The sequence below is a fragment of the Podarcis bocagei genome, assembly GCF_964188305.1.
Source record: "Podarcis bocagei genome assembly, chromosome: 7".
Taxonomy (NCBI): Eukaryota; Metazoa; Chordata; class Lepidosauria; order Squamata; family Lacertidae; genus Podarcis; species Podarcis bocagei.
The window spans coordinates 69545742-69568497 of record NC_138132.1 but is presented as its reverse complement, the minus strand read 5'-3'; the positions used below and the strand labels follow the sequence as shown (position 1 = coordinate 69568497).

General features: G+C 46.3%; 1 protein-coding gene across 10 annotated transcripts in view; it reads left to right on the top strand.

Annotated features, from left to right (window-relative positions):
• Positions 1–22756, top strand: part of VPS13D (vacuolar protein sorting 13 homolog D) — a 119025-nt gene that overhangs the window by 87144 nt on the left and 9125 nt on the right. For all 10 annotated transcript variants that reach the window (XM_081201335.1, XM_081201333.1, XM_081201330.1 and 7 more), the window contains 2 exons: positions 7808–7940; positions 8377–8572. In XM_081201335.1, the coding sequence (XP_081057461.1) occupies positions 7808–7940; positions 8377–8572 (329 nt within the window). The remainder of the gene's footprint in view (positions 1–7807; positions 7941–8376; positions 8573–22756) is intronic.

Sequence of the window (22756 nt, the reverse complement as noted above, 5' to 3'; positions counted from 1 at the left end):
ATAGTCAGTTTTTACATGTCTTAATCGAGGTGTTGGGACTGGGGAGACCCAGTTTCCTATCCCCACATAGCCCTGAAGCTCAGCGGATGAAATTGGACAAGTCATTATTCCACAGGAGGGTTGTGAGGATAATATTGGTGGTGGTACATATTATTCTGCCATCTTACAGAACCACCAACTTTATTACAGGATAAGCTGTTGTGGACCAGCAGCTCCTTCATTAGATCCGTTAAGTCCACTGTAGCCCACAAAAGCTTATCCCATAATCAAGCTGTTAATCTTTAGGACAGCAGTAGCCAATGGGATCCCCTTTAGATGAATGTTGGATTGCAACTCCTATCAGCCCCAGCCAGCATATCCAACAGTCAGGGATGATGGGAGTCGGGAGTTGTAGTCTTAAGGTGTAGTCTATGTAGGCTTAAGGTGCCGTACATAGGTCTCTTTGCTATCAATCTGCCTGGTACTTTCTGAAGGACAGGAGGACACTGTAGTACCTGATGCTTTGGACTACAGCTCCCATCATCGCTGGCTGCTGGCTCATACCGGCTGATGGGAGTTGTAATCCGAAGCATTTGGAGGGCAGCAGGTTGGCAAAGGCTGGTGTGAACTGCAGTAGGGGGCAGGAGACTGGGTGGTTGGCACAGAAAAGGTCTCGAGAGATAGAGATGGCATGATTGTGGTCTTCTTGGGGTGGGGAGAGATTTCCCAGACTTAAGAGACAGTAAAGGAGAAAGAGTGGAGTCTTAAGGAGCAGGAGGGATGATAGAGCGGGCAATGTTTTGCTTCATTGTGTGTCAAAGCAAGGAGCAACAGAACTGCAAGGCCAGGTTCAGGCGCAAGGCTTAGACTGTGGGGAACACCGAGCTTGAAGTTGGTTTAGCAAGGGGCAAGCTGAAACTGAGCCCTTCTGTGCTAGTAGCAGCAGCACTAGGTGCAGCTCAGTTTCTAGTACAACGATGCGGTTCGGGGAGCCTCCGATCTTCCTGGGTCTTCTCCAGGGAAGTCTTCTGAGTCAGTGAATGGCAATGGTCTTGCCCTGCACATTCCCCCGAGAGAGCTTCTGGGGCTGGCCCTACGTGCCCCCCTCCCCCATTCTGCTCCTCACTCTCACCCCCTGCAGATGAGCATTCCGACTCCAGGGTTATGACAGGCAGTGCTAAAATAGCAAGAGGTAATTGACAGGGATATGTCACGGTATGTGAGGACAGAGAGATGGCAAGAGAGGCTGGGCAAGGTCTTGGAGAGCATTTAAGGTAAGAACAAAGAGTTTGTGCTACACCAAGGAATGAACAGGAAGTCACTGTTCGTGTCGATTTCTTTCTTTAAAGCAGCAACAGCTTGATCCCTGTACTAGCCTTTCAGTTTGAAGGCTGCTATGTAACCCTTGTTTTGGTTTTAGCACCATGAGTGTGTCCAACAAGCAAAATAATCCTTTTATTTGTGACTTCTGTCAGGGCTGAACAGAAGGTGCAGTTCTTGTTTTGAGCTGAATTCAGCCTTGCTTACTGAAGGCAATTATGTATGAGTGTTGAGCTGCGAGGTGGTCCACGTTACATAATACACATTGTGCATTTAGGGGGAAACCATCCGCCCCCCACGTTTGCCCTCCTGTGTAAATTTGCATGAATGATGACTTTGAACCCTGGCAAGGGAACGGCTTGATCTGGACGCAGTGTCCCTAAGTCAGCATTCAGAAACAGACTGGCGAGTCTTTGGTAGACTACCTCCCCCAACCCCTCCGACCCTTTTAATATGGTCAGGTAATATCGTACTCTGCAAACGCAGGGCAAATAATAGCTTACGAGGCAGCTTTCAGATTTTAAACGCTTGCTTGTGATCTTGTTTGTTAAAATGAAACGAGTTCAGTAGATTTGCATTGCTCACCTGACTCTTAGAGTAGTTGCCGGGCATATCTTTGCGCATGTTAAAATGACCTACCTGAGAAGGGGACTAGCTCTCGTGTCTGCTCCTTGTGAGTTCTTGCACTTCTGCACCGGATCCTCTTAACTACGGAACAATAGCTCAAGTCTTGCACAAATTAACGAAGGCAGCAGTGCTCCTCGTGTTACAGTTTTTCTTAAGCCAAATGAGCAGACAGTCCGGGGGGGGACGGACAAAGTACTGGGCTACCCAGCTGCTTTCTGGAAAAGGGGTACTCCTCTTTTGCCATCTTCACCCCTAAAAGACACTCACATAGAAATGAAGGAGAGAGCTGTTCTCTTGACCCATTCCTTCTCCTTTTGTGAATGCACTGCAATCCTACAGGGAGTTAGAGTTCTGGGCAGATCCTTGACCATTAGCCATCATCTCAAGGGAAAATGTATCTTATAACAAAGGAGGTATGTGGCCAAACTCCTATATATAACAACAACAACATTCTGCGAACCGGACTCTGACCTGCGGGCATAGGGCGGTATATAAACTAAATAAGTAATAGGCAACAAAATTGGATTATGCAGAATACAGAAAACCAAGCAGTTGAAGTATGGCCATATCTAGCATAAAAGGTTATTATTACATGAAAGGCGGTTCAAGTTACAAGAAAAGAGTTTCTGGCTAAACATCAGGAACAACTTTTGACAGTGGAATGGACTCCCAGTAGTGCTGATGGACTCTCCTTCCTTGCAGGTTTTTAAGCAGAGGTTGGATGGCCACCTGTCATGTATAGCTTATGAAACAACAGCTAAACTTGCCAGGCAGCCCCACGTATTCCCCCAGGAGGAGTAGATGTGCTGAGTTTGAATGTAGATTGTCCTGTTTTGCCTCCTTGCCCAGCTGAGAGACATTCTGGGGAGGGGTGTGTGGTGAGAGATCGGGAAACCTTTCTTTCACCTTCCCAAGGCGACGTCCTCACACTTTGGGAGAAAGGGGATCAAAGGAAAGAAAGCACAGAAGGATAAGCGAAAATCTGCCCCCGCTGCCCTTTCTGAAAACCAGATTGCCTTGTTTGGATTTTCTGTGTTAGCAGGATAAAAGCATGCTATATTCTCATGGGGTGGCGGGCGAGGAAGGAAGTTTCTAAGCTTCTCCGCCAGCCTGTTTTCATCCTTAGGAGAAGGTGCTTTGGAGAAGTAGCTGTGCTTGTGCCTCTTTTGCAGCAACCCTGGAAAGTGGGGGTGGGGTGGGGGTGGGGGTGGCGGGACTTTACGCCTCTTTTCCGCAAAAGTGATCTGTTAAAAAGAGTATTGGTTGCTTAATAAAGTGTAGATTGCCCTCTCGGTGAACCCGCCAGTGACTCTCCAGTTGGGGTCATTCCAAGTTCATTCTGTGGACTTTTGACTGCCTTCTGTGTATGTGAAAACAGCCGGCAGCTCCTGCAGGGATCACTCATTCAGGCCTGTAACACAAAACTATTCCCCCGTAGGCACCTGCTGGGCAGGCTCACAGGGGGTCCTGGGGCTGGGAGAGCGGCGGAGGGCAGGGGGGAGACAGCCCCCTTCCCACATTGGGCATCTGTAGAGGTGGAGAAGAACTGGGCCCTCCCCGGCAGGTCCTCTCGACTGGCTGGGCATCCCCATAGACAACTCATTAGACGTCTTTGCGGATTACCCAGCAACATGCTATTGTCAGAATTCATTACGAGGCCGGGTTAACGAGGAGATGCGAGCTAATTTAAAGGCCTTTCGCTTGGGCACCGTGACATAAACTGGGGGTAAAGAGGATGCCGTCCAGCTTGGTGGAAGGAAAATTTGCTGCTACCTTTCTGGCGGCTTCTGGGTTTGGGCCGTGTACAACCTCAATTTGAGCCTCTCTTAAAAAAAAAATAAAAAATTGCAAATTCTGCCAGAGTCAATGCACCACCAACATCCTACCAGTCTGAGAATTGTTAGTATGTTGAGCTTTGTGTGTGCTTATTCCACCTTGAGATGCATGTTCCTGGCTTGCCAGCCCATGCCCACAATACACCAGTCTGAGACTGTTTCAAGTATCCTGATGTTGAGGGCAAGTGATACGAAGCAGACTTCTCTTGCCATTTATTTATTTATTTATTTATTTATTATTATTATTATTATTAGTGGGGAGGGGCGGTAAAAATGTCAGGCTTTTTGTAGAAGCGACACATGGGCCAAGTCCATCGTACGTCTGCTTTTCGCTGAGTCCTTTGGTGGCAGCATCTTTGCCGTTTTGTACTACATGGCTTCTGTTCCCAGGAAGGCACTGCAAGGATTCTGGTGTTAAACATTTCTTATAATGCAACATTGCACCAAATTCCTGTCTTTATATTTATTGAAATAAATGTCCTGGTAAATTTGATAACCCTGTGAGTGAGACAGTGAGGCACAAACCACAGATCATGGTTTGCCTTAGATGGACATTGAGACAGGCGGTGTAGACTTAACTAGAAAGCCGTTCCTTGTTTATTTCATTTTTTTATTTTTCAGAGCTAGGTTTTTCAGTGTGTACATTTCAAGTCAGATAGGGACTGTTGTAAGTTTCCCAAGAAAATATCCTGCTATATTTGTATGTCTGCAGGAAGATGCTATATTGCCTTTATCCTACATTTCATATATGTTAATTTACATTCATTTTTAAATGATTAACAGGGTCTTTTTTGTGGTGGCAGCCCAACATTGGAATGCTCTCCCCTTGGACTATTAGGCCACAGGGTAACACTGAGTAGATGAGGCACCATGCAGAGATCTTCCTGTTTCGTCCAGGATCTTGAATGTTTAATTGATTTTCTGTGCTGTTTTGAGTGTTCTTTTGCTACTGAGACAGGGAATGGGATCCAGCAGGAGGGCTGGATCCTGAATTCCTTCACCCTGAGCAGGCCACTTTGACAGGTGGGTGGGGCCACACACCTATCAGTCAGCTGACGTTTCCATGCCATCAGGTAATCCTTTTCTTCCCTTTCCAGCGTGACTTGAGTTGAAGTGCTGCAGCAAAGCAAGTCTGGCACAGACTTCAAACCTTGCGAATGGAACTACCGTATTTACTCGAATCTAACTCTCACCTTCTTTGGCCAAATTACGTTGCGAAAATTAAGGTGTGCATTAGATTCGATGGCACATTTACATTCGCCATTTTTTGGTTTCAAGTTTTTGAAAATTGAGGTGCACGTTAGATTTAATGCTTCATTAGACTCAATTAAATACGGTATTTTCAGAAGGACATTCATTTGATGACAGGTTTAAAAGGTGCCAAATCCAGGCCCTGCTTTCTATGGAACCAACCGGGAGACCATTTTAAGGCTCACAATCGTTCCTTTGCCACCGCATCATATACGGTGTCTGATGTGGAGCGGGAGGTTGTGACTCTGGATGGGGGAACATGGGTTAACAGGGTAAATTAGGACCCTTGCCGGGCTTAATTAGACCCAACAAGTCAGAGATTCCTTACCCATGTGCCACTGTGTTACTGCTGCTTTTTTGTGTATATATTTGATCAGCTTTCGAAAATCCCTTTGTTCTAGGCACATTTTGCGACAGAGAATTTCATTAGCGTGAGCTGTTTCTGAGCTCTGGGTGCAGTACTGTGCCTAAGATTTCCAATTAAAGTTGCAGAGTAGAAAGAAAGGAGGACCTTTTCCTGCCTCCCTACTTCCAGCCCCTCTCCGAAGATTGGAGAAGAGACCCTCTGAAGAATATTAGGGGGTTGGTCAGGGGAAGTACTAGACCATATGAAAAATGAACATAATATTTTAACTGCAGTTCTTTCATTTTTAGCTTTGTATTCTTGTTATAAAAAAGCACGCCTAGACATTTTGTTGTTGCACCCATAATCTAGGTTTAAGGTGCCATTCAGCTCCTATCTTTCATATCTCAGTTTCTAACACTGTATTTGACATATATTTAGTTTCTGTCTATTTGTTGTTCAGACGTGAATAACCGTCAGGAGCCTTCTTTTTTTAAAAAAAATGTTGAGAAATGACGGGGCAGAATAGAAACGGTGTTTGCAGAGGTTTTTTTTTTTAAGAAAAAAAAGGAAAAAGAAGAATCTGCTGTGCTGTTTTAGCTGCACAGAAATGCCTTAAACATTAACCTGACCTTGCGACCTGCTGCAGAAGGAAGGCAATCCAAAGGTAAAGGGCTGGCAATGCATGTTTTTGGAGAAGGGTTGTAGCTTAGTGGCAGAGCATCTGATTTGCCTGCAGAAGGTCCCAGGTGCAGTGCCCAGTGGCATCGCCAGGTGGGCCTGGGAGAAGACCCTGCCTGAAATCCTGGCGAGCCACTGCCAGTCAGTGCAGGGTAAACAGCACTGAGCTAGATGGACCATTGATCTGGCAGTTTCCTGTGTTAGTTAATTCCCTTCTGCCTGGGCATTGTACCTGCTTTAGAACTCATCACAGAATTCCTCTTATCTCTGAGCCCAGCAGTGCAGATTGAGAACCTTGTGTTGCTATTGTTAACTTTGCATTAAACCACAGAGCCTAGAACTTGCTGATCAGAAGGTCAGCGGTTCGAATCCCCACGATTGGGTGCGCTCCCGTTGCTCAGTCCCTGCTCCTGCCAACCTAGCAGTTCAAAAGCACCTCAAAGTGCAAGTAGATAAATAGGTACCGCTCCGGGGGGAAGGTAAATGGCGTTTCCGTGTGCTGCTCTGGTTCGCCAGAAGCGGCTTAGTCATGCTGGCCACATGACCCGGAAGCTGTACGCTGTACTCCCTCAGCCAATAAAGCGAGATGAGCGCCGCAACCCCAGAGTCAGTCACGACTGGACCTAGTGGTCAGGGGTCCCATTATCTTTACCTAAGGGGCTAGTCATCTTCTCCCAGCTCTTAACTCTCTAGGCTTAGCTATGGCTACATATACATTTGCGTGGCACCGCAGTGTGTTGCTTCTGAGCGGCTCCACTCTAGACTTAACCAAACAAAGGACGGCTTTGCTGAGAACCGCTTCTTGCATGCATCATGAAATAAACTCTGGGAGTTCCCAGGGTTAATCAGGCAGATGAGGTGGAAACCGGGCATGTGTCATTTGAAAAAGAATTGGTGGAGTGGCTGGAGAGAGCGTTGTTTTATTTAGTTGTTTAGAAATATTTATGTACTGTACTGCAGTTCTCTGAAATCAATCTGAAAAGCAGATTGCAACATAGTAACCCAAAACACTTCCTCTCATAGCAAATTCAGATGATACTGATAGCTGTGTAGTGTAGACATCAGCACAAAAACAAACAAACAAACCTATTTTTAGAATAAAGCAAAAGTGGGGGGGGGGGTTGCGCAAGCGAGTTCTGAAGTTTCACCCCCATCAAACTCCCTACAATGTCATTGCGGAATCACAGAGGAGCGGCAAGGCCTCCCACAAGCTGTTCCTCATTTCCCAGACTCATTAGGCTGCATCGGGGCAGGGGGATAGTCCTGCAGAGGAAGCCATGGTCCCTAAAAGCCCTCAATGCTGCCATTCATTCTTGTGGCAATGCCCAATGCAGGTCTTCTCTGAGCCCATAACACTGTCAGATAAGCCTGGAGTCTGGGAAACGGTGGCTACAATGGTGTGGCCCCCAAAAAATTAAATTACAAAGCTAATAAAGTCTGGTGGATTGAAGTCTGGGTTTGTTATGCATTCATAGAATTGTAGAGTTGGAAGGGATCCCAAGGATCCAATCCCCTGCAGTGCAGGAATCACAACCAAAGGATCCCTGACAGATGGCCATCCATCCTCTGTTTAAAAGCCTCCAAGGAAAGAAAGTTGGTTCCACTGTTGGAACAACTCTTACCATCAGAAAGGTCTTCCTAATTCAGGAACTATGAACCTACTAGATTTAACTTATGAACCAACCAGTTCCGAAGTCCAGCAACGTCACTACAAGTCACGCATTCAGCATTAATGAAAATTCCATGTTTGTGTGTTTGTTGTCTTTAACAGTTCACTGGAACTTTGTCCGATGGGTTGGGGAAGACAATGGATAACCGGCATCAGACAGAACGAGAGTACATTCGATACCACGCTGCAACAAGTGGGGAGCATCTCGTAGCTGGCATTCACGGACTGGCTCATGGTAATATACAAACATAGAATTATAAGGTACTCCCCCTGCTCGGCAATACAGGATTCCACTGCTGAACAGTTCTTACTCTCAGTTCTTCCTTATGTTTAGTTTTTTTCCTACCCTCTGGAGCAGGAGAAAACAAGCTTACTCCATCTTCACTGTGGCAGCCCTCCAGATATTTGAAGATGGCTATCAAATTATATCATATGTTCGTAAAAAAGATTGTGCAATGGGCATATCGGGGCTCCCTTGAATGAAAGGCTTTAGAAGAGCAATTAGTTTTACAAGTGTAGCCAGACAGGGTCTGTCCAAATTGTACTTTTAAGAAATTTATGTCCATGCCTTCCCGGTGTGTTCAATCTTACAGCAGCCGTGAATTTTCTTAGCATTGTCCTAGAACCCTAGAGCTACTTTTGCCACTAAGCATGCTCATTTTCTTCGACAGGCATCATTGGTGGATTGACAAGTGTCATAACCTCGACGGTAGAAGGTGTAAAAACCGAAGGGGGAGTCAGTGGCTTTATATCCGGCCTTGGGAAAGGACTCGTCGGAACTGTGACCAAACCGGTGGCTGGTGCTCTAGACTTTGCCTCTGAAACAGCCCAAGCAGTGAGAGATACAGCCACGCTTTCCGGCCCCAGGTTAGTTAAATCTCCTTTTTTTTGTTGGGGTGTGGGGGGAATGATGACAGTACCAAGCAGAGTCACATGCGGATTATCCAAAGCATTTTGCAGCGAAACGATTTCCTGGCTTGGCCTGGCAACAGGTTTCCAGAGATGAGTTCCGGGAGAAGATCTTCTGTACAAAGTACAGGAGAATGAGATCTTTCCTTTGAAACCCTTTTGCCCTTCTCCTCCCTCTTGCCCTCCCAAACTGTTTAGTGGCTTTGAAAGGCAGGTGAGAGGTTTAAAAGGAAATAGCCCTTTTATTCTGCCTCCCTCTGTCTCTTCGCCTCCTCACCCCTCACTTTCTCCCTACAAAGGGTACGGTGGCAAAAAAGTTCATTGCCTCTTCCTCTGCCTTCGCTGTTGCAGAGGTGTTTCTCAGCTCAGGAAAACAGAAGGCGATGGGTTAAAACAGACAATGGGTGTGTTATGGATCTGTGGTCCTTGGTGTTCTTGGAAAGGCAAAGAGGTGAAATGAATTTTCCTCGCTCACCTCCCCATGCAGTTGCATATAGTGTGCAGGGGATGAATGGGTAGGTTTGCCTGTAGGCGGCCTGGGAAGAGATCGGCTTGGGGCTCTTTCTTGTCCCCTTATTCCTGCCACGTGTAAAAGGCCCTCTGAGAATCTGTAGCGGTTTAATAATTGTTGTAAAGATGCAAATCTGGGCAAGTGGCCCACAGCAGGGACCTGGAGTGCCAGCTTGGCCCCATGACCGTGGGTGCCCAAGGCCGCAGGTGTCATGCATTGTGCAAGGCCCTGGCGCTGTAATTTGTGGATGCTCGGGCACCCAGGGCCCCAGGGAGCCGGCACCTATGGCAGGGACACATGCCACAGTCCCTTTTGCCTGATGAACGTTCAGTGTTATACTTTGCCCGGTTTTTAAAAGCACCTTGTGACCCACTTAAGAAATACAGTGGTGTCCCTAAAAAACAAAAGGGAGGAATACTTTCAATTGGACTTGGAAATACAAGAGGCTTTCCTAAAGATCCATTAACGTGGGGAGTTTGGAGGGCGCCTTCTTCTGCATCCAGACTGGGTGGAGAATTGCGCTCTGCTGAAGTCTTTCTAATACTCCAAGCTCTCACTGTTGCTCGGCTTCAACCCAGCCCAGTGCAAGCCAAAGGCAAAAAAAAAAAAAAGCTGTGTTGCAAATGTCTTTTCCTTCTGTTGGCTGAACTCTAAATACTCCCTTGCACTCCAAAGCCCAGAACAATCCATTTCTCATTCGAGTGTCACTTATGTAAGGCTCTTACCAGATCTTGAGAAATGAACAAAATCCATTTCTTTCCCTTTGAATTGCTATGAGAGTGCATGAATCACTTTCAGTTAGCCTCTTGGATGTGTATTTCTTAGTCCTTGTAGATTTGCTTCTGGTGTGGGATAACCACCTCTCTCTCTCTCTCTGTTCCCCCCCCCCCCCTCCATTGCCATTTTGGCATTTGTGAGCTGCGATGGCTTTCCCGGAACTCCTATAATCACATGGAAATTTTGAACAAGAGGAAAGCAGGGGAATTGCTACTCCCCCCACCCCCCCCGACATTCCCCCTTTTCCACACATGTACACAGACACAAATGCAGTTTGCAGAGCCTTTTGAGCAGTGAGAAACAGCCCTGAGATGCAAGTATTCATGTGATGCTTTCAAAGCAGTCGTCAGAATGAGAGACCAAGGGAATCAATTAGTCTTGATTCCATCCTTGGGCAAAGCAGCACCTAAAAGTGTGTAGATATAGAGATTCCATCCATAACGGCAGAAAATGCTGCTGCTACTACTTTGACAAACCTTTATTAAGCATTGCAAATACAGGCCATCATAAAATATCCATATATAAAATTTTAAAATATATACAAATATATATACAAATAACCATGAAAAAATATGTAATAACGAGGATTTTCACTGGAGTCTCTTCCTGCTAAATAGTGCCATTTGCTACTCTGAAAGAGATACTATTGATGAAAAACTCAGCCATCCTTGCAGTTATTTCCAAGTTAATGTCAGACAGATAGAATCTGATATTTTCATCATGCCATGATATTAGACTACCCCAAAAAAGGGGATAACACACATTTGTGTAGCTGGTCGTACACTGGACAGTAGAAAAGAATATGTTCTGCTGTGTCCAGCACAAACAAAAAACATCCACAATGTCTATCATTTCTGGGGATGTTTAATTATCTGCCCTTGACTTCAGTTGGGCTAACATAAAGGCCCTGCGTTGGACTGGAATTATTAATTTTGAAATATAAGTGACCCTGTTATCTGTTGTATTTAAACCATAAAACTTGGGGGAGCAAATTTTAATTACAGCTGACTCAATGTTTTGTTTTTCAATGTCCCTTAATTGGATTTGAATATTACGATAAATATATTGCTCACTTGAATTATACAAGGGTTCCTGGTCAATACCAGTAGATCTGATTTTGCTTTGTAAGAGTTGGAACCATCTGGATTTATAAGAGTCTTTAAGTAAGCCAGAAAGCAGACTTGGAGATTGACAACAGAAATGGCAACGCAGCCAGTATTTTATAGTGCTAGCCCACAACCAGTATTCCATCGTTTGTATACCTAGTTCTGCAACATCTGTGGCATTGGTACAGACAGGAGGGTTGATGAATCATTCGTGTCCATGCTCCCTGCCTTTGCAGCGGGATCTTTTTGTTTTATTTATTTATTTACATTTACACCCCACAATTCCTGCAAGGAGCTCAAGTTCTTCCCCCATCCCCATTTTATCCTCCTCACAACCCTGTGAGGTAGGTTTGGCTAAGACACGACTGCCCCAATGCCTTAAAGTAGACCAAAGAATTGTAGCAGAATTAATTGGCTCTTTGACTCTCCCACATCTCAAATTCATCTACACTGACTTCCCAGAGGTCTTTTTAACAGGAAGAGTTAGGTTTTGTGGGTTCTATCAAATGTTTTTCAGGCAGTGTTATTGCTGAGACATGAACTCAGTTGTTATATACCTGTGCAGCACATTTGTTCAGGGGGCAATTAGAGCCACTCCCTTCATTTTCGTCCCCCCCCCTACTCCCTTTGATTCAACCCCACTGAGATCTTGAAGATTAGGGCTGGATTAGTATGCAAAGTTTTTCTTTCTGTTCCCAGACGGATGGCTGTGAAAGTACTTGTGTGCCATCTTTGCAAACCCTTGCAGCAACAACAAGAGTTGGGCTGGGGCATAGATTGCTTGACAAATGCATCTCCTATGGAGCTGTGAAGCCAGGTGAAAAACAAGACAAGGCTTTTTACAGGTTTCGCAGTTTCAGGGGCTGGGAATTTATGCAGGTTGTGGACTAAAACAAGCCCGCTGCACCCCTAAATGGTGTTTGTGCAGCTTGACTTTATCTGCAGGAGGGTGTTTTGTAAACGATATAGACTCACATGCTTCCAAGCCCAATTCAAAGTGTTGGTGCTGACCTTTAAAGCCCCAAACAGCCTCAGCCCAGTATACCTGAAGGTGCGTCTCCACCCCCATCGTTGAGCCCGGACACTAAGGTCCAGCCCTGAGGACCTTCTGGTGGTTACCTCACGGTGAGAAGTGAAGTTACAGGGAACCAGGCAGAGAGCCCTCTCGGCAGTGTCACCCTCCCTGTGCAACACCCTCCCATCAGATGTCAAGGAAATAAACAACTGTCTCACTTTTAGAAGACCTCTGAAGGCAGCCCTGTATTGGGAAGTTTTACATGTTTGACGTTTTACTGTATTTTTATATGCACTGTAAGCCACCCAGAGTGTCTGGGAAAACCCAGCCAGATTGGGGGATTAATTACCGTATTTTTTGCACCATAACACTCACTTTTTTCCTCCTAAAAAGTAAGGGGAAATGTCTGTGCGTGTTATGGAGGAAATGCCTACGAGTGGCATGCCTATGGATTTTCCTCCTCTAAAAACTACGTGCGTGTTATGGTCGGGTGCGTGTTATAGAGCGAAAAATACGGTAATTAATTACTCTCTCCCTGTTCTGCAGTTGAGCCTACATACAGGCTTTCTGGATATGTGCAGAGGCAAGGGAGAAAAGGAAAGTGTGTATATTTATAGATCTATCTACGAATCTGCCATTTACATACCTGAAACCCCGGAGAACCACTGTGAATCAGTGTGGACAATACAAAGAAAGGTGTACCAATGGTCTGGCAATCTAGGGCAGCCTCCCGTGTTCCAATGGAAGGGCCATAGCTTAGTATTTGCATGAAGAAGGTTGCAGCTTCAACCCCCAGCACCTCCAGGTAGCGCTGAGCGAAATGGGACCCGTTATCTGACTTGGTTTAAGGCAGCTTCCTATGTTCCTATGAGTTAGTTCTCTGTCCAGGAATTACTTCTCAGCTCTGCTGCTTGAGAACCTTTTAAACTGGAGATCCCAAAGCTAAAACCCAACAGCTTTCTGCTGAGCTGCAGATCCTCCTCCCCTCCTTTTTAGCTGTTCTCAAGCATCACTGCAGCGGGGTTGAATTTGGCAGCAACTTTAAAATGTCAAGGCTGGACAGAGGGATACGACTGAGTTTCACTCTGGCTGTTTTCTAATGTTTATCCCTTCCCTGTTGCACTGATGCTACAGGTGAGCGTTGCGAAATAGCAGTAAAAGCACATTACTGACTACTTGCTTCTGCCAAAGTTAAACAAGCAGGCATGCTTGCGATAAACTGTGCTACAAAGCGGATTTCCTTCTCTGGCATTTTCATGAAGAGAACCTTTTAGAGAGAGAGAGAGCGCAAAGACACTGTAAACAGGAACCGCATTAAGCATTGCATTGTGAACAGGAACTATTGAAAGTGGTGCGGCAAGGTTTGGGAGGAGTGACGGAACACGAACTTGCTTTGAACCCTCCTGCCTTAAGCAGGTAATCAGAGCATTATTGTTAGTGTCTGTTATAAGTGATATGCTTCTGGGTTCAAGCAGAGTTCAGCCAGAAATCCTCATCGCAGCGAAACCTTCCCTCAATCCAGGGAAGGCCTACTCGGAAATGTTGCCGGGCAAATGCCTTGCAGACTCCATCCACACCTGTGGAATGCAAAACACCCTGTGGCACTGGCACTGAAAAGCTGAGAGCTGACAGTGTCATCATGCAGCGTATGTCTGAATGCTGCTTTTCCCATCAGTGAAATGGTGAGAGGAGAAGCTGTGCTTTGCAGCAGACACAAGAACCTCTGTATGGGGCTGGGGGGAAGAGTTTGCAACTACACACACACCTGAGTAACCTGCCTTAGCCACATGTCTTGTCCATTCGGTGCATCCTTGGATGCAGCTGCAAATGCTCCAGCCAATCGCTATAAATTCTTTTAATTGGTGGTAGCTTCCTTCTTCCTCTTCGTTCTGTTTTATTCTCTACGTTCCTTTCCCCCTTCCTGTACGCTCACTTTCCAGTTGACTCTCAGACACTTGCTTGTTTGGCAGTAATTCGGTGTTGGGGGTGGGGGTACGGTCATCTAAGTACACTGGATAGATAATTCCAAAGTGTTTCCCTTTCCTTCCTCTCTTCTCACCCTCCCTTGCCCTGCAGTCCCGCTCTCCATATTAGGAAATCTCCCTCCAGCAGAAACGAATCCTAGAATTGCAAAGGTAGCCTGAGGGTCATTTAGTCCAACCCCCTGTAGTTCATATGCAGTCACATCTTGCCTTTCAAAAACTCGAGAGAGAAGCTGGTAGAAGCTGGCATAGACGTGACTTGTTGGCATCCATTGGTGTTCGTCCAAAAAGAGATGTGGGGGGAGGCTAAATACATAACCTGTTTTCAGTCGCATGAAGCGAGCAAGCACGGTCTACTGGTGGCTACTGAGTGTTAGTTTTAAGGGCAAGATGCTCAGGTTTAAACGGGATCCATGAAGCTCAGTGGGTGAACTTGATCCACTTTCTGGCCATCCCTCAACCTCATCAACCCGGAGAGGTAGTTGTGGTTTAGAATGGGCAGGGGAAGAACCACACCCACCACCCTCCATTTAAAACACGGTCCTCATTTTTTCAACATCCGCCGGTTCACCTGAGAGCGTCGGCACTTTTCCTGTATTTTTGGTGTCCGCTCCCAAAGTAGCCGGATACCAGCGTGCAGCCGGGTCCCAGCACTTCCTTGCGGACACTGCCGCCGTTTCCCTCCAGGTATGCCGTGTTGCGGAAGGTTGGCGGTGCGTGCCGACTGAAATTTGGCCTTTTGTCACGGGGAGTGGTGTGTGTGTGTGTTTGTGTGTTGTGCTTGCTGCCGAGCCGTGAGCCTCGGTGGTGCTGGAGCCCGGGGCCTGCTGGGACGGGGTTTACACTTGAGCTGTCCTTTTGCCCTTCCCCTGAACTCTCTTCATTTCAGTCATGAGCAAACAGTCAGTGCCTGAACTAACAACCCTGCAGTTCTCCAAAGCACGTCTCGCTTACAGTACCAAACAAAGGGAGGCCCGCGTGGGCCGGCCCAAGCCGAGGAATGCGGCTTCGGGGTTCTGCTCCATAAATTTAGCCAGCACGACAAAAAAAAGGGGGGGAGATAATCTGAACCTTCGTGATGATCTGAAAAGGGGGTGGGGGCGGGGAGGAGGTTTGCGTCCCATTGATTGCGGTCTGGCACGATGCCAGGCCCCGGGCCTGACCGACAGTTGAACCATATCGTTAAGGCGTGTAATACTGCTCGAGTTTTGTACGGCAGCCAATGAGTACATATCCAAAGGGCAAAAGTTTAGAAGGAGTTGAGGCTGTCCTATTTAACCCTCTCACACTGCATGTAATGTATACGGGCTCCTGCTAAGGAACAGCTACGTTGCCTTTTTTAAAAAGAAAGGGGGGGGGGAGAGTAAACGTGCAATTGTTTTTACTTCCGAGTCTGGTTCGTAAAGCGAAGCTGACTTCAGGGAACAATGCTGGATTGATGCCTCCCATCCCCTGCCCCAGTTTGGCGCTCTAGAGAAGGGGCCATCCGTGGTTTGGATGTTTGTCATTGTGCATCAGGAACAGGCCTTGGGACGAGCACCCTGCACCCTTGCAGGAAGTTCTGGGGCGTGCATAATTTCCCCTTGTTTCTTGGGTTAGCTGTGTAGGTCTGACAGGAATGAAGTTGGAACTGCAGGCGGGAGCTCGACTCTCTCAATCTGGCCCTTTCTTTCCCAGTAAGGCTTGTGAACTTAATGACGACACGGTGTTCTGATATTGGTGATGAGTCAGATGTGAGAGGGGCTGCAGATTTGAATTTGCTTAAAAACACAGTACTTGCATAAAACAGTGCAGGTTCCCACCCCTCCCAACACACACACTTTTTCCATTTGTCACCAAATTTGACATTTTTGCAGAGAGGCCTATGTGGGGAATTTACATCGGGGAGGGGCATCTTCTGGAGATTGAGTTTAGAAAGGCAGGGTTCAAAAAGACACAGATTGTGGAGATGTCTGATTTTCCAGATTCATTTTTGGAGGTTTTCTTCAATTTCCTTTGCTTTACAGATGTCTGTATGCTCTTAAATTGGGGTTCTCTCTCGCTGTTGTAGCCTTGAACTCAGTCCCGGATGCTCGTTATCATTTTGTGGCTACTTAATGTACACACACCCTCTTTTACCAGTTTTTTCACAGCTCCCTCCTTCCCCAAGCAGTAGGAAGTTCCAAGGCCAGTTGCTGCAAGCAGTCCCTTTCTTGTGAGGAGATAGCATTTGCAGCTCACGGCAGTGTGAAAAATCTGTTTGTTTACTAATATACACATTGTATTTGGCGGGTGCAGGGAGGAGAAGTATCCTTTCAGTGACAATACTAACCAGCTAATCAGCATCAGTTCCTAAGGCCGGCCAGCCAAATCCTTATCTCTCAGGGGCCAAATTGAACCCCTGGGTGGGGTTGCCCACCTCTCTGTTACCTGGTGTCACAGTGTCATCGGGTGACTGGGTGCTTTGAAATCCCAGCAGTGGCCACAAAGAGCCCTGCACGGTGCTTTGAAGGCAGCCAGCTGAGTCTCTGAGCCTCAACGCACCAAGCAAGGCTCTTTGCAAAGGAGCAGAGGGAGATTATAAGGAGCCTTGATCAGCGCTTGGCAAGACCCTTCAAGGATCGGCTGGCTACAGAGTTCTCCCTGAGGAATTCAGTAGCACAGCCTTCCCTGCCAGTGCACTGTGTGGAACACACTTTAAGGGTCTCTGTTGTGCATTGGCCACTGTGTCTCCATCCCATAAGGTGTCAGGTGTGGGGAAGGTGGGCATGCTTGGGTAAAAAGCGGTGTGGCAGGCCAAGCTGGATCATAATTTGGCCCACAGACCAGAGGTTCCCACCTTTACCTTAAGGCAAAGCACACATTGGTTCCATTTAGCTCATTATATTATATTATATTATATTATATTATATTATATTATATTATATTATATTATATTATATTATATTATATTATTGTTAACTTTGCTGCATTAAATACGCATTCTGTAGCTGGCCTCCTTTGTGATGCTTTATTTTGAATTCTTTAAGATAATATTTTAGTTTCCTGGTAATTATGTTGCTTTGAATGTATACTTTGCATTTGACTTTCTTCGCTAATCGTTTTGGATCATTTTTATTTGATGTTTTAATGTGTTGTAAACAGCTTTGAGATTCTTCAAAATGTAAAGTGGTATAGAAATGTTGTTGTTGTTGTTGTTGTTGTTGTTGTTGTTGTTGTTGTTGTTGTTGTTGCAGACCAGTAGAAACCCTCCAGCATTTTAGGTGGAATCATTTCCACAAATCCTCTTATCTGGAAATTTCAGGGATTGAACCTGGAGCCTTCTGTATATATAGTATGTGTTTCACCTCTGAGCTAGTTCTTCCTTGCAAATGACTTGCTGGTCTGTTGCCGCAAGCTCAGCTGATGCAAAACCCAAAATTTCCAACTCTGTCACACATTTCTAGCCACCGAAACCTTTTCTCCATCTCCAGGCCAGTGTGTATAGTTGCGTTTTAAAGAAAGCCATGTGGAAATCTAATTTTGGCTAAATAAAAGCTTTTGTTTGTCATTACTACAATACACAGCAAGTGTGATAGTTCCTCCTAACAGTTAGGTAGAAAAACATTAATTACCTGTGCCAGCTACTTTCCAGAATTGTCTGAATCAATGGGGAGTCGTAGCTTTGTTTTTCTATCCAGGTGGGTCCACAAAGTGCTTTGAGATTGACATACGCATCATAAATAACAACCACTAAAACCCAGGACTAGGGAACCTGTGGCCTTCCTGGATGTTGCTAGACTCCAGCTCTCATTCCAGTTCTTAGGGATGATGGCAGTTGTAGTCCAGTAACCCCTGGAGGGCACCAGATGTCTAACCTAAAGGCATTGTGGTGTTTCTCCCCTCTGGCTCCGGGGCAGGTTCCTGTTTTCTTCTAAAGTAGTGTTTTCTCTTGTTAGTTACAAACAGGACTTACAGGCTTCCTGCCAGAAAAACGGGTTTTCTTTGTGCATATCATAAATGGAGGTATTTTCCCAGCCAGCCACATTTTGCCCCCCACCCTAGGCAGGGTTAAAAGTGTTTGCCTGTTTCTGCGTGTGGCACCTTCCTTTGGAGCCACACTGGAAAGGCACCTGTGATCAAGGTTATTAAAGAGCTTTGCTTTCTTGCTTGCATATAGCCATCTGTACCTTTCTACCAGCTTCTGTAGAGCTGTATTCTGGTGGTCCATTACTAGGCTTCAGAGAAAAGCCACAATCCAAAAGGCCATCTTAGTTGTTCACAGATTCTGTTATGTATCCAGCCGCTTACAAAAACCAGTCCCTGCCTCTTAGGCTCACAGTTTTAAAAAGACATGACACACGAGGAAAAAGGAGTGGGAGAGAGAAGGGGAAAGCAACCTCAGACATAAACCTCTTTCCAGACATAAACAGTTCTTAAAAATTACAGCCAGTATCTGCGATGGTTCCAGCTGCCATGCCCTCCCTTCCTTCCTTCCTTCCTTCCTTCCTTCCTTCCTTCCTTCCTTCTTGGACAAGCACATACCCACCAGTTCCTGTTGAAGCAGAGAAAGCATAGGACTGCATCTTAAGACTGGGTGAGCGTGACAATGGGAATAAGCGTTTCAACATTTATCCACAGAATTCATCCACAAAGTTTTCATTATCCAAGTTTAAACTCCTATATTATCCCAATATGCTTTGGATCGTGTAGATGGTTAAAATAAAAAAAGTTGGACTGTGCTCACTCGCCTTTGGGGGAGTAGGGGGTGGCAGATCCTTCTTCTAGCAGCAGCCACAGAGGCTGCAAAGAACAAGTTCTGATGGATACAAGCTGTGCATCTGAGCCATGGGCGACCATTCACAGCAACTCCCCAGAAGACACCCAGGATCAGGCAGGGATATAAGGAATCGGCCGCTTCTTAAATGAACACAGGAACCTCGAACTTTGCCTGATAACGTATCAGCAGCCAGAGTTTTCTCAGCCATTGGGAACCAGTGACTGAAAAGGAATTCGGGTGGAGAGGGACGCGGGTGGCACTGTGGGTTAAACCACAGAGCCTAGAACTTGCCAATCAGAAGGTCGGCGGTTTGAATCCTCGCAACGGGGTGAGCTCCCATTGCCCGGTCCCTGCTCCTGCCTACCTAGCAGTTCGAAAGCACGTCAAAGTGCAAGTAGATAAATAGGTACTGCTCCGGCAGGAAGGTAAATGGCGTTTCCTTGCGCTGCTCTGGTTCGTTAGAAGCGGCCTAGTCATGCTGGCCACATGACTTGGAAGCTGTACGCCGGCTCCCTCGGCCAATAAAGCGAGATGAGCACCGCAACCCCAGAGTCGTCCACGACTGGACCTAATGGTCAGGGGTCCTTTACCTTTAAGGAGAGCCTGCTGCGTCCTTCTAGTCCAGTATCGGTTCTCACAATGGCTGACAAGGTGCCCCAGTGGGAAGCCCACAAGCAGGACCAGAACATAGCAGCACCCTCCACTCCCATTGCAGCTTCCAGCAAACTGGTACCGAGAAGCACACTGCCTCTTGACAGTGGAGGTGGAACATAACCATCAGGGGTACTGGCCATGGATAGATAGCCTGATCAATAGCCGCCCGGGTGCCAAACGTGGTCTTGAACAGTGGCGCTCTGTCCCGTGCTGCTCAGCCTTTTGGGGACGCCGTCCTCGGCCTCTCCATGCCTCCATTCAGCGACGCTCTTCCCTGCTGTGATGGGTAGACACGAGGGCATTTCTGCTTTGTGTTGGCTTTTGTGTGCCTATTAAAAGCGAATCAGCAAATGTGTTGAGTGTTGAGAGTTGAGTTTAATGTAACACAGATGTGAGCGCAGAACCGCCATTCATTCTGCTTTTTCGGATCTTCGGCTTTTTGGATTTCATCACTGTGTGGCTTGTTATTTACAGAATGTAACTTGAGACAGTGGAACGAATCGTAGGATTAAAGAAAAAAAAGGAAACCGAGTAGTGTGGAATGTTGCTTGCTGTCCAGACCAAACAGACCAGTTTGCCAAAACACTGATGGCCTGCACCAATTAATGTAATTCATGTTAGCACCAGCAGGACATAATTTAGAAGGCAGTTGACCTTCTTACCATCATTATTAGATTTTTATCATCATCATCATCATCATCATCACCAGCTTGAGCATCGCAGAATGAAAGAGTAGCAAGGAAGCAGGAATGATGGTATCTTTTGGATGGAGGTGCTTTTGGTCATTGCTTAGGTGGGACAGCTGAGAGTCTTTTGCCCAATGCAAATAGATCTTCCCAAGCTGGGAGGAAAGGTTTTAGTAAGAGCTGTGTCCCCCTCCATTGAACAGCAAGCAACAAATAATTATAATTATAGCCCACTCTGTTTAGAGCGTCATGTGGCGTGTTTGAAGCAAGACTGTTGCAACCAGCCAAGTAAACCCATTGAAATTAAACGGACACAAGTTAGTCACGGACATTAACTTCAGTGGGGCTACTCTTGAGTATCAGATGCAACCCCTTGCCTTAGATTCCCAGGGGGCAGTGCTTCAGCCGCCGCCTGCCCCCCTTGACTCCCGGTACAAATGATGCAAAACAACAAAATCACTTTTTGTTTTTAATTTGGATAATTTATGTAGGCTGCTGAATTCTGTTTTCCCAAGTCGCAGGATTTTACTGGCTTTGGGGGAGAATGCGTCTGGCCCCTTTCTTAATGTATCTATGCGCATATGATGGAAGAGACTCGCAAGAAAGAAAGAAAAGCCAAGAGACAGAGTAGGGGGGAACAGCTACAGAAGAGCAGCGGTGGTGGTAATAAGAGTTCATAACTCTTACCTTTGAGCTTAGTGCCACATTTTTTTATTTAATAAAGTGGCATTCTTGAAGAAGACGTGCAAATAGCACTATTGTCCTGTAAATGTAGCCTTTTTTTTTTAAGGGTGTGGGGAATGCATGTTTGATGAAAGAAGGCCTGTGTGCTCCTTAGCCAGGACCCATGTTGCTAAAGGAGATGGGGGCTGCTGAGGTATGAGAGGAGGAAACTAGCCTCTGGAGAAAACATCTGCAAGAAGCCAGTCAGTCTTCTGTACTTTGCCAAGAGGCTTAAGCAGGGAAGAAGAAGAAAAAAAACACCTCCAGTTACAGTGCATGATTTGTTCATCTATTTCTAGATCAAACGCACAACAGCAGCAGCAGTTCAGTCTGTAGAGGGGGTGGGGGGAACTAGGCAGCACGAATTGCGCAACGAGCGTGGTTGTAGAGTCACGTATGAGCAGCCCCTGGGTTGCTCCATGCTGGCGGAAGGTAGCGCAGAAAAATAAAGCAGCTCTAGGCACCCACAAGCAAACTTCTGCATGAAATCCAAATGTTAAGTCCAAGACTTGGTGTGAAGACACCCCAGTGGCTGCCTGGATCTGCCTGCCCCACAGCAGTCAGATTGTTGGGCACTGTTAAGGGTGAAAAGAAAGCAGAATACACTGAGCACAGCCCCTACCGGAGAGGGGGGGAACACCCAAAATGGCATCTACGAGCAAGGAACCCTCTTTCTCCGTTCCGGACATCAAGGCAGTGTCTCTAAACGAGCAGAGAATAATGATGTGATACAGTCTCTGGTCTTCATGATAAAATCTGGAATACCTTGCACAAGACACTTGGGTTAGGATTGTGGAGAGAAGGTGGAGGAATGTGTGGTCAGAGCCAGAGATTCTCGGTACGTGAAGTGGGGCTCTTTAAAGAAGATAAAGTTGGTCAGAAGAATGTTGCTTTGCCCCCTATGCCATCCTCCAGGACAAGCTCAGACTGAATTCGAGACATCAAATCCTGGACACTTCAAGAAAGGGGCCGTAGCTCGGTGGTGGAGCATTTATGCCTGCAGAAATTATTAAATGCAATCCCTTGCACCTCCAGATAGGCCCAATAAAGTCCCAGGGTTTCCCAAACTTGGGTCCCCAGTTGTTTTGGGGCTACAGCTCCCATCATCCCTAGCTAGCAGGATCAGTGGTCAGGCATGATGGGAACTGTAGTCCAAAAACAGCTAGAGACCCAAGTTTGGGAAACCCTATTGTAGACATTGTGGAGTTGGATGAACCCAAGGTATAAGGTAGCATTCTGTGCCCTCTGGTCCTTAAAACAAGGAGGATGTATCATGGTTTCCTCGCTTTCCTTGGGCTTTATTACCTTCTGCTGAAGTTCTCCCTATGCCTTCTTTATGAGAGCTGCACAACTTAATGAAGGAAAGGGTTTTCTTAGGAGTGATGCCCCAACTAATGGAATGCCCTGCATAAAGAGACGCTTCCAGCACCTTCACTATAATCTTTGATGCAGAGTCAGAAAACTCACACTCTTACTCACCTATTTCATTTCAACTCACTTCAGGGATGTTATCTGTTTCATTGTTGTACTTGAACTGCGATAAAGTTGGCAGTACACCAGTCTGAAATCCTTAATAGGATAAAGGGCGGTATGCAAACATCTAAAACAAATAATAAATGTTTTGACTTGCCCGAAATGTGCTGTTGATTCAAGACAGCATGGTCCTGCTGCATGCTCAGTGCAGGGTTGAGAGCTGGAGCTTCTGCCTGCCTGATTTGCTTTCCTATGTTCCTCACGGAGGCCTTGGTCAAATTCCTGCCTTGGCTGCCCATCTGCAAAATGGGAGTAAGAATGACCTTCTTTACAGGACTCTGTTTGCGGTCCGGAGCACCTACAGAGATTGCTGCCTCAGTTTGCAAGTTAATTACATAGGGTTGGCTCCAATGTTATTCCTACTCAAATGTAGATTAGTTTAACTTAACAGATGTGGCTATCTTAGGTTCATTGATT